This window comes from Oratosquilla oratoria, chromosome 12 (assembly GCF_046742065.1).
Source record: "Oratosquilla oratoria isolate Oo_2021 chromosome 12, ASM4674206v1, whole genome shotgun sequence".
NCBI classification, from domain to species: domain Eukaryota; kingdom Metazoa; phylum Arthropoda; class Malacostraca; order Stomatopoda; family Squillidae; genus Oratosquilla; species Oratosquilla oratoria.
Window position 1 is genome coordinate 56,477,996 of NC_134788.1, and position 12,316 is coordinate 56,490,311.

Genomic DNA, 12,316 nt, shown 5'->3' on the forward strand with positions numbered 1-12,316 from the left:
TACTCTCCATCTTGACATCTTATCATTTACTACTGTCCTCATGTATCTTCCCTTCAAAGAAATCTTTCATCCATTTGATTAATTTAAATGGTAAAATTTGCATCCAAGTGGATCCACTGTCATGGTGGATTCTGTCACCTGGAATTATTTTCAACAAGTGGCTAGAACAGGAGAGTAGTACTGGAAAAGGGATTCTTTACATTCTTATATTATCTAATATGCTGCTCCCACCCCAATAATTCCTCTTACCCCCACCACCCTAACAACTATTATTCCTGTCTCTTACAGATAGGTATGGGAATCCTTATTGCCCTGCATGTTCTCGATGGTGGCCAGTGTCATGATACCAGAGGCACTTGCATCTGCCCCTCCAGGCTTCTATGGGGTGGAATGCCAACACCGTAAGTCTACTACTGAAGCAACTAATTTGTCTTCTTCGCCTTCATCCCTTCATCTCTTCATTCCTTCATTCCTCCCTCCCTCCATATTCATCCTGATCCATGGCCTATTCTTTCTTTCATTTGTAGCCTCCTGCCTACCTGATCTTTCCTACCAGAGGCAATACCATTGCAGTGGAAGAGTTGAGGAGCATCATCACATTAAGATTAACAAGACCAAGCTTCAACCTATGACATTTCATACAATATTTCCCACCTCTACCCAGAGGTCCATGAGGAGTTGGTACTTGGTCTCCAGAACAGACTTACACTCTCTATCACTCTTTCATTTTCTTCTGATCAAAGGATTACAAAGGTGGAGCATGCCAACAGGAGACATTTTTGTCCATAACTAGGTCGGGAGGCAAAAAATAACATATAATAATGATAAAATAGAATAAAATATAGAATAGAATAAAAATTATAATGATATATATGATAATAGATTAAATAAATAAGTGCATATAGTTAAATAATAAACAAACGGCTAAATAGTAAATAATAGTAAATTCACAGATAGATAATAGTAAATGAAAATCAAGCAAATAATAAACAGACAAATAATAACAAACAAATTAGCAAATAATATAAAATAGTATATAATAATATATGATAATATATATGAAATAATATAATAATATAAAATAACAATAAAAATAATGAAATAATAATAAAATGAAAATAAAATATAATAATAAAAGATGATAAAATAAAAATGAAATAATAATAAAAATAATATAATATTATAAAATGATGTATATAATGACTCCCATTTAGGGAGTCATTATCGCATCTTGCTTAGATGTTTATCTAAACAAATCTTAAAGCTTTGAATTGAGCTACATTGCATTTATTCCATTCATTAACTACATGGTTGGCAAAGTTGTTTCTATCCACTTCCAAATTAGATTTGTTTCCTTACAGATTGAGACCATTATTTCTTGTTGGATTCTCATTCTGTGTAAAAATTTTGTCACTATTGATGTTGTCAATCCCGCTTAGAATCTTAACGACCTGTATCAAGTCACCCTCTGAGTCTATACTCTTTTAGGGAACAACAGATTCATATGTTTTAGGTCCATTTTTGTATGATTTATTTTTGATATTTGGAATCAGTTTTGTGGCTCGCCGTTGTATTTTTTCCAAAACTGTCCAATGTCTTTAATGAGGTTTGGTGACCATACGGAAACAGCATATTCCAAATGTGAATGAACTAACGATTTATATAGCTTGTTAATGAGTGATGGACTTTTGAAGTCAAAAGATGGCACAATCAGTCCTAGAATCTTATTTGTTTTCTCAGAGGCTGAAATACACCGCTAGATGATTTGAGATCGTTACTGATAATTATGCCGAGATCCTTCTCACTATCCACTTTTGTTAACAAATTTCCACATAACTTGTAATCGCACTTACTGTTATTTTTACCTATGTGCTTAACCTTACATTTACTTATGTTGAAATTGATTAGCCACTTTTCAGACCATTGCTGTAATTTATCTACGGTATATCTTCTTGAATATCTAATTGATTTAAGTGATCACTTGCTATTCCGCACAGTTTTGTATCAGCAAATTTGGAGACAATAGATATCCATGGTCTATTTCATTTATATATACTATGAATAGAAGTGGCTCAAGAATGGAACCCTGAGGAACTCCACTCAAAACATTTTTCCATCTAGAAGTTTTGCCATTTAAAACAACTCTGTTTTCGATCATTCAACCAATTTCTAGTCAAACTTAATATGCTACCACTTACTCCATGTGAAGCTAATGTAGTAAGTAGCCTTTCGCGAGGGACAGTATCAAAAGCTTTTGCAAAGTCTAAGTACATCAAATCTATTCTTTTTTTCTTTGGTTATAATTCAAGATGACTGTGTTGTAAGATTTCAAGTAAGTTTGTCAAGCAAGAACGTTTCTGTCTGAATCCATGCTGGCTATCAACTATCAAACAGATACTATATAAATGATGTTCGATAGCATCTCTGATGATGATAATTTCCATAATTTTTCCTATGATTGAAGTCAAGCTTATAGGCCTGTAGTTATTTGGTTTCTTTTGAATATTGGAGTAACGTTAGCTAGTTTCCATTCTCTTGGGACATCTCCAGATCTGATGGATTTTTTGAAAATAATTTCTAATGGAACAACAATCTCATTTTTCATTTCCTTTAAGATTCTTGGATGCCAACCGTCAGGCCCCGATGTTTTATTAATTTTGAGTTTCTCTATACACCTTTTAATTTTTTCCTTTGTTATATTTATCATGGTAAGTTCACCCTAGTTTTTTCACAGGTATCAGTTTGGAGTTCGCTTAAAGGGGTTTTGTTTACGAATACTGAACGAAAAATAGTTGTTTGTAAAATCACACATTCCCTTATTCGAATGTTCAAGTTGACCGTCAGGAGATAACAGTGTGCCAATGTTCCTAATAACCTTTTTATCTCTAATATAACAATAGAAATCTTTGGAATTTCTTTTGGATTTATCAGTGATACTCATTTCGTATTGTTTTTTTTTTTTTATTGTCTTTGATAGTCATTAGATGCACCCAAGCACTTGTATTTCTTTTAAGCCTGTCTTTTTAGCAATACTTTTTTTGGTTTCTTTGTCGAACCATTTTGGGCGAGCCTGATTGGGGGGGGGGGGGGAATCTGTCCTTAAATGGGATATAAGTATGAATCATCTTAGTAAGTGTATTTTGACATTTTCCCCACATCTGATCTACAGGTCTTTTGCTTAATTTTGCCTCCCAATCTGTAAGCTGAAGCTCCTGACATAGTCCTATGAACTGAGCTTTACTAAAATTGGGTATTTTAGATACACAAGTATCCTAAAATTTTTAGTAGTTCTAATCTAATTTGTGATTGCTATTTGCAATAGTTTCACCAACTTCTACATTGATTATCATACTTTCACAGCTAATGATCAATAGATTGAGTAAGTTTCCATGTCTTGTGGGCTCATTTACATGCTGAACTAAGTAATTGTCACTGAGAAAATCTATCAAGCAACTACCTATATGGCCATGTTCAAGGGTCATCCAATCAATGTCAGTAAAATTGAAATCACCCATTATCAATAAGCTCCAGTTGCAGAAACTAGACAGTTCTTGAAACAACAGTTTGTTGTCTGGTAATGATAATGTTTTTGGCCTATATATTACACCTACATTCATCTTTTGTCCATATGTTTGGGTTAATTATACCCACAAACTATCATATGCATCCTATTTTACTTTCTCTAAAACACAGGCATGAACATTTCTTTTTGACATACAACAGAACACCCCCACCTTTCTTGTGGTTTTGATCCTGATGAAAGTTTTTAAATCCCACAATACTAAATTCAATTTCAAAAACTCTTTACCATTTAACCATGTCTCTGTTATTCCTATCACATCAAGATTTTCGCTTTTTGACATACGCCTATATTTCTTGGAATTCATTATACTATGAGCATGAAAGTACATGGTTTTAAGAAACTGTGATTATGACTTTTTGACACATTTTGTATTTCAACATCATGCCATACACTATAATTTTGCTCTTTTTATTTCATCTATCATCACAACCACATTCAATACTCACTCATTTGGTTCTCAGGCCTGAAGTACCATCACCACCTTTACCAAGCCTCACCACAGTCTACATTCATCTGTTGCTGCTTGCCAGTCATCAATCTGGGGTGCCAGCACCTGGATATTTTGGACGTTATAAATCCACAGATACCATGGCCTACCAAAGAGGCTGAGTTCCTTGTACAATAACATTCATAGTGATCTTTGATAGGCTGTCATGCTCCAACTCTATTTGTTTCCCTTTGAGTCTCTGTCCCTCATCTAGGACAAACCCCACTGCGTGATTCAGCTCTAGGTTCCCCACTTATTCTAATTCAAACTCTTGTCATCTACCTCTTACCCGTGGAAGTCTTTCATCTTCAACTCTAATTTCTCCATGTAAACTCTCTTATCCTTGGCAATCCTATTTTCTCTCCTGTCTTCCTCTCTTACTATAATGTCTGCCCCTTACCTGTGGGGATTCCTCAGAGTTGTGCAATTCTGATCCCTGTTTTCGGTTGATTTCATTGTGTCTCATTTTTTGTTCAAATCTATTTTCCTCCATGTAAAATATCTCACCTATCCTAACTTCTTTTCTGTTATCCTCGCTGTGTCATAGTACCATCTATTTTGCTCTCGCTGATACCGCTTCTCACATCATAATGCCTGTCACTCCCATCATCTCTTGCTTCATGATATCTCCCATTTCTGTTGTATTTTATATTATAATATCTATCATCCCTATTGCTTTCTACATCATAATATCTCTCTTCTGTTGTCTCTTAATAATATTCCTCTCTCCTATCATCTCTTGTATCACAATATCTCCTTCCTATTTGTGAGAATCCCTTGAAGTCATGACTATCTTCAGAGGTGCTTGAAGCATTTGAATGAGACATCCTTTATTAGAAGGCTAATCTTACTTTGAACACAACAATAATGGAGGGGCACTGTATGTAAACAAATATGGCAGGCACGCTTCTGTTTTTATGATCGATCATAATCTGAATTCACTTGGCGACCTAATATCTCTACTATTTCCTTTTTTTATTTATTTATCTTTTATTTCCTATTCTCCTGTTTCCTCGTAAGTATTTTACACACACCAATTTCTTTATCCAGTTAAGAAGAAAATTTATCACGTCAAAAGGCCCTTATATGTCATAAACTAGCCTTTGATGCATTTAATGTATGGTCATGATCCAAACAGTTCCTGCAGTCCCAGGCCAGGATGATATTTTGCCCTTTTTTTATAAATATATTCAACTTCTTGGATAGTGAAAGTGATTGTGTGCAAAACTTATTTAATTCACATATTTACAAAAAGGTATTTAACTTACAATAAAGTTGGGTGTGAATGGAGTGTGATGTGTGGGAGTCAGAGAGAGGCAAACGCCTGCACATCTTAACTTATACCATGGCCACACGACACCAGTGCCAGGCACAGGTGCCTATGTGTGCCAATATAACTTATTCTATTACCATTTGCCCAGCTCCACACAATCTACCCATTTCTTTATTTTTGTGTGAAGAAGGCTCACAATTCATCAACCAGTAGTTATCTAACATAATATTCTGAACCCGAGGCAATTTGGATGACAAGGAAGATCATGTACCACCAATTTAATCTATTTCTTTTCAAGATTGATAGATATATTGCAGGAAAGAGATGGCTGGGCAGACTGTGCATTTCCTAGACCTACAAAAGGCAATTCAATAAGGTACCACACAGAAAATTGCTATATAGACTGGAAACAATAGGAGGCACACATGGAAAAACTATTGAATTTGATGAAGGACTTCCTACATGGAAGAAAAATGAGAGTGGTGCTCAGAGACAAGTATTCAAAATGGGAAGAAATGAGTAGTGGCATCCCACAGGGGTCAGTGCTAGCTACAATAATGTTTGCTTTATATGTAAATGACATGGATGAGGGCATTGATAGTTACATGAATTGCTTTGCAGATGACACAAAATTATTAAAGAGAATAAACTCCAAAATAGACTGTAACTCATTGCAGAAGGATCTGAACAAAGTCTCAGAGTGGAGCAAGAGATAGGAAGTAGAATTCAACATCAAGAAGTGCAGTATAATTGAATTTGGAAAAGGCAAGAAGAGAATAACAGGACAGTATAAAATTGATGGAAAAGAAATAAAGAAAGTGAATTCTGAAAGGTACCTAGGAGTAATCATCACTAAAGACATGTCACCAGATAAACATATAAATAAAATAGTCGGAGAAACATACAATTTGTTGAGATCAATAAAGGTGGCCTTTAAAATACCTGGATAAGGAAATGATCAAGAAAATTTTGCAAACACTGATAAGGCCAAAACTAGAATATGCGCTGCTGATATGGTCACCCAGTACAAAAAAGAATATAAGAAAATTAGAAAAAATACAAAGAGCAACGACAAAGTTGGTTCCAACCTTTGCAACCCTAACATTACGAACAAAGACTGGCCAAACTGGAATTACCAACCCTGAACAAAGAAGAGAATGAGGGGACCTAATAACCATCTACAGAATTATGAAAGAAAAAGAATGCCTTGATAGAGAGGACCTATTAAAATGGGACAGTTGGAAAAAACAAGAGGACATGCAATAAATCTCAAAAAGGATAACTACAGAAGAGACCTGAAAAAGAACAGCTTCCCACATGAGTGATAGATGTATGGAACAAATTGGATGAAGAAATAGTGTGTGCAAACACAATACAACAATTTAAGAACAAATTTGATCTTACGAGATACAAAAACGGGTCACCACAAGCATAGCTCCCCTTCCTGTATAATACAACTAGGTAAATACAACTAGGTAGATACAAGAAAGAATACAGATAACAAAAATGATAACTCTTCTTTGTAATGTTATCTTATTTATGTGCCCTCTGAGGGCAGGAAGCCCCAGTTTTGTGGTCTTTTGCCATCAACTTACAAATCTCCTGCAACTGGACAACCTGTATAAGTTACTTATGTTACCCCATTATTCTAAATCTAAGGTAACCTGATATTCAATATCAATTTACTAAGAAGGCGGGTACTGTGGCCCTAGCTATGATGTGGCTTGGCACTATACCCACATCCTTTGTTGGTGATGCATCATGGAACATGACAATATCCTTGATCTCCAACTATCATATTTAGATTTGAACTTATGTATTGTTTATATGTGTGTACTGTGTATTATAGACCCTGTGTATGTACTGTATTTTATTTTGTGTAATGTACCGGTAGTATACTATATGCATAATGTAAGTCCTGTGTATATGCATCATCATCATTTTTTTTTTTTCTTTCTTTTTTCTTTTTTCTTTAGGAATATCCTCTTTGAGGCTACAGAGAATAGGATGCTTAGCCCAATCCTTGTTCCATTTGTATCGCCTTTTTACAACTCAAGTGGAAACACTTGGTGGCAGTATTCTTCTCCCCTACCACAGGGTCTGGAAAGAATAAATAAATATTGAGAGAAGTTGTATAGGAAAGCATTTAGAGTGGGGTGACAGCATAATGGGGAGGGGGCAGCTGTCACAGTATAATAACATATCATAATTTCTCTATGAATAGAGATTTCCTCTATCACAGACAAAATGATGTGTGGCTCTGGTCTATATTGGTGCCCATATTGACCCTAAAGTATCAGTTGCATGCTACTGAGCAGCTTTTACCCCCATAATAACATGCAGCCAATGCCCCAGACAGGGGGTAGGGGCTTGAATGGAAGTAGAGTATATGGGGATGAAATGGGTGGGATTTGATTTTATGCCTTTGTTTTTGGCTACTTCCCTTGTAAAGGGAAAAAAGCCATTGATATATCTTTGGTGTAAGTATTATCATATTGATTATCATCATCATTATCATTTTATTCTATTTTGTTTATTATTAATTCATGAATTCATTTATGCATTTAACTATTTATTCATTCATTTATCTAGTATTATTATTTTTTGGGCATTTTATTTTGTCATCTTATTAATCAATTGACACTTTCCACTTCAGAGTGTCCAGAGGGATTCATAGGGAAAAACTGTAACTTCCCACTGTCTCATGTGAAACCAAACACTAAAAATGCCAAAGGTGGGTAGATGGTACAGAGTTTGTATCGCTTATTCCTGTGACAATTGACCATTAACACTCACCTGACATCTACTCCCATTATGCTGTTTTTGTATCATGCAAATATATTTTTTGGTAATCCATAAAACTATAAGATCTTCCAAATTATTGATTGCTGTGTCCTGTTGAAAACTTCTCAAAGTTAACAAATAACACTTAGAGGTTTTCTGAATACCACACACTGCTGTTTTATTTGATGTAATGAAGTATGTAGTCACTACAATTCCTTGATTTTTTTTTTTTTAATCCTACATGTTCATTCAACTTCTCAACCTTTTTTTTTTAATCTGTTCAGTAGAATTAGACAGAACACTTTATTCACAATAACTGCAGTTTCCACATTCTTTTAGATCATTTGATGGTAATTTAAAAATCCCAATGGAAATGAGGACCATAATGGAAATGAATTTACATGCTTTTTTGTGTTATCCTCAGTAATTATAATTATTATTTTGAACTATGTGTTCTTTTCATTATTTCCACTTCATGTATTTGGATTCAATGCCAAATAAACTTTTATTATTATTATTATTGGGAAGGCTTATGGGAGGATCTTGATTGAGAGGATTAGGAGAGGAACAGAGGGAGTAATTGGTGAGGAACAGTGTGGGTTTAGGACAGGTAGAGGTTGTGTAGATCAGATTTTTGTGGTAAGACAGATATGTGAGAAAGCTATAGGAAAGGGGAAGGATGTTTTTTGGGCCTTTATGGATATGGAAAAGGCTTACAATAGGGTAGACAGAAAGGCACTGTGGGAGGTTATGTGGATATACGGGATAGGAGGAAAGCTTCTGGGAGCTGTCAAGAGTTTTTATGAGAGTAGTAGAGCTTGTGTCAGGATTAGAAATGGAGAGAGTGAGTGGTTTGAGGTAAAGGTGGGACTTTGTCAGGGATGCGTTATGTCGCCCTGGCTGTTCAACTTATACATGGATGGGGCAGTGCGAGAGGTGAATGCAAGGGTAGTGGGTCAGGGATTGGAGATGGTTAAGGAAAATGGAGAAAAGTGGGAGGTGAGCCAGCTGTTGTTTGCGGACGACACTGCACTTGTGGCAGGATCGGAGGAGGGATTGAGGAAGCTGGTGACAGAGTTTGGGAGAGTGTGTGATAGAAGAAAGCTACACACATATGTGGGTAAAAAGAAGGTGATGAGATGTACAAGGGGTGAAAGTGGCAGTAATCTGGAAGTGAGCATTAAGGGAGAGCAACTGGAGGAAGTGGATAGTTTTAGATATTTGGGTGCAAATGTGGCAGGAAAAGGTGGAGTGAAGGTGGAGGTAGAATGTAGATTGAGAGAAGCGAGTGAATGCCTTGGTGGATTGAAAAAGTGTAATGAGGAATAGAAGTTTGGGAATGGATGCTAAGAGGAGACTGTATGAAGGAGTGATTGTGCCAACAGCACTGTATGGAGCAGAAACATGGAACATAAGAGAGGAAGGACAAGGAGCTTGAATGTGTTTGAGATGAAGTGTCTGAGAAGTATGATGGGGGTTACTAGGCTAGATAGAGTAAGAAATGAGGAGGTGAGGAGGAGAACAGGGGTGGAAAGGGAGCTGGGAGATAGGGTTGATGAAAGAGTATTAGGATGGTTTGGACACATGGAAAGAATGAGTGAAGAAAGACAAGTAAAGGAGGTATGGAAGGCAGATGTGGAGGGAGTGAACATGAGGGGACGTCCTAGGATGAGATGGATGGATGGGGTGAAGGGGGCTTTGGGGAAGAGGGGAATGTCTGTTGAGGAAGGACAGGAGAGGACAGAAGACAGGGGTGAATGGAGAATGGTTGTATATGGAAAATGTTGTGATGCATGAGGTGGATTGGACGGGGGAATGGGGGGTGAGGGCGTGTGTGTGAGCTATTTTTTTGTCGCAGCCCGAAGGGATTTCTCCCCGTCCTCTCCTTTATATGGGGGGACGGTGAGGGGGGTCGCCGATTTAATGAAGCGGCCTTGCTGTGGATGTGCTGTGTACTGCGACACTGCTTCTGACCCAGGGCAGTGGACAGGGTGCAGGGATGACCCGTCATCTAGGAGGTGCTAAGATGGGAGGGAGGGTGGAGGGGTGTGGAGTGTTTTCGGGGATGAAATGGGTGGGAATGATTTTATGCCTTTTCCTTTTTGGCTACCTCCCTGGTAAGGGGGAAAAAAGCCTTGGTATATGTATATGTATGTATTTGGCAATGAATCAATATACATGAAGTGCGGATAATGAAAAGAACACATAATTCAAAATAACAATTACAATTACCGAGAATAACACAGAAAAGCATGTAAGGTTATTTCCATTATGGTCCTCATTTCCATTGTGATTTTTAGATTTCCATCGAGACACGATCTAAAAGAATGTGGAAACTGCAGTTATTGTATTTACCTATTTGCATTTTACGGGAAGGGGAGCTATGCTCGTGGTGTCCCATCATATGAGAAGTACAAAGAAAAGAAAAGAGAAGTAAAGAAAAGGGTAAAGGAGGCAAAGAGGAGAGCGAATGTGAAATGGGGTAAGAGGTTGACAGAAAAAATAGAAAATGATAAGAAAAAAATTGGGAAGAAATAAAGAGAGGAAGAGGAGGCGAATCAAGTAGAGAAGAAAAGGTAAAAGGTGCAGATGGACAGATGATAATGGAGGAGAAGGGCAGTAGGGGGAAGATGGGCAGAATATTTTAGGGAGTTGCTTAATGTGAAGGAGGCTAAGGAGGGAAAGATAGCTGCAGTGGGAAATGCGAAGAAAATGAGTGATGAATGAGGAGAATGGAGGAGAAATAAGGAAGGATGAAGTGAAGGCAGCAGTTTAAGATGATGAAAGCAGGTAAGGCACCTGGTCTGGATGGATGCCATACAGAATGTCTAAAAAAAGGGAGGTACAGTGATGCCATGGTGAGGTTATTTAATGTTTGCTGGAGAGAAGGTAGAGTGCCGGAGGACTGGAGGAGTGCTTGTATAGTTCCACTTTACAAGGGAAAGGGGGACAAGTGTGAATGTAGTAGTTTCAGAGGGATTAGCTTGTTAAGTGTAGTTGGGAAGGCTTATGGGAGGATCTTGATTGAGAGGATTAGGAGAGGAACAGAGGGAGTAATTGGTGAGGAACAGTGTGGATTTAGGACAGGTAGAGGTTGTGTAGATCAGATTTTCGTGGTAAGACAGATATGTGAGAAAGCTATAGGAAAGGGCAAGGATGTTTTTTGGGCCCTTATGGATATGGAAAAGGCTTGCCGACAGGGTAGACAGAAAGGCACTGTGGGAGGTTATGCGGATATACGGGATAGGAGGAAAGCTTCTGGGAGCTGTCAAGAGTTTTTATGAGAGTAGTAGAGCTTGTGTCAGGATTAGAAATGGAGAGAGTGAGTGGTTTGAGGTAAAGGTGGGACTTTGTCAAGGATGCGTTATGTCACCCTGGCTGTTCAACTTATACATGGATGGGGTAGTGCGAGAGGTAAATGCAAGGGTAGTGGGTCAGGGATTGGAGATGGTTAAGGAAAAATGGAGAAAAGTGGGAGGTGAGCCAGCTGTTGTTTGCGGACGACACTGCACTTGTGGCAGGATCGAAGGAGGGATTGAGGAAGCTGGTGACAGAGTTTGGGAGAGTGTGTGATAGAAGAAAGCTAACGACAAATGTGGGGTAAAGTAAGGTGATGAGATGTACAAGGGGTGAAAGTGGCAGTAATCTGGAAGTGAGCATTAAGGGAGAGCAACTGGAGGAAGTGGATAGTTTTAGATATTTGGGTGCAAATGTGGCAGGAAAAGGTGGAGTGAAGGTGGAGGTAGAATGTAGATTGAGAGAAGCGAGTGAATGCCTTGGTGGATTAAAAAAATGTAATGAGGAATAGACGTTTGGGAATAGATGCCAAGAGGAGACTTTATGAAGGAGTGATTGTACCAATAGTACTGTATGGGGAAGAAACGTGGAACATAGAGAGGAAGAGAGAAGGAGCTTGAATGTGTTTGAGATGAAGTGTCTGAGAAGTATGATGGGGGTTACTAGGCTAGATAGAGTGAGAAATGAGGAGGTGAGGAGGAGAACAGGGGTGGAAAGGGAGCTGGGAGATGGGGTTGATGAAAGAGTATTGGGATGGTTTGGACAAATGGAAAGAATGAGTGAAGAAAGACTAGTAAAGGAGGTATGGAAGGCAGATGTGGAGGGAGTGAACATGAGGGGACGTCCTAGGATGAGATGGATGGATGGGGTGAAGGGGGCTTTGGGGAAGAGG

At 37.9% G+C, this 12,316-nt stretch overlaps 1 protein-coding gene across 1 annotated transcript in view; it reads left to right on the forward strand.

Moving 5' to 3' along the window:
• Window positions 1-325: 325 nt before the first annotated feature.
• Window positions 326-12,316, forward strand: part of LOC143030412 (uncharacterized) — a 65,619-nt gene continuing 53,628 nt past the window's right edge. The window contains exons 1-2 of the mRNA XM_076193560.1: window positions 326-401; window positions 8,000-8,077. Of these exons, the coding sequence (XP_076049675.1) occupies window positions 326-401; window positions 8,000-8,077 (154 nt within the window). The remainder of the gene's footprint in view (window positions 402-7,999; window positions 8,078-12,316) is intronic.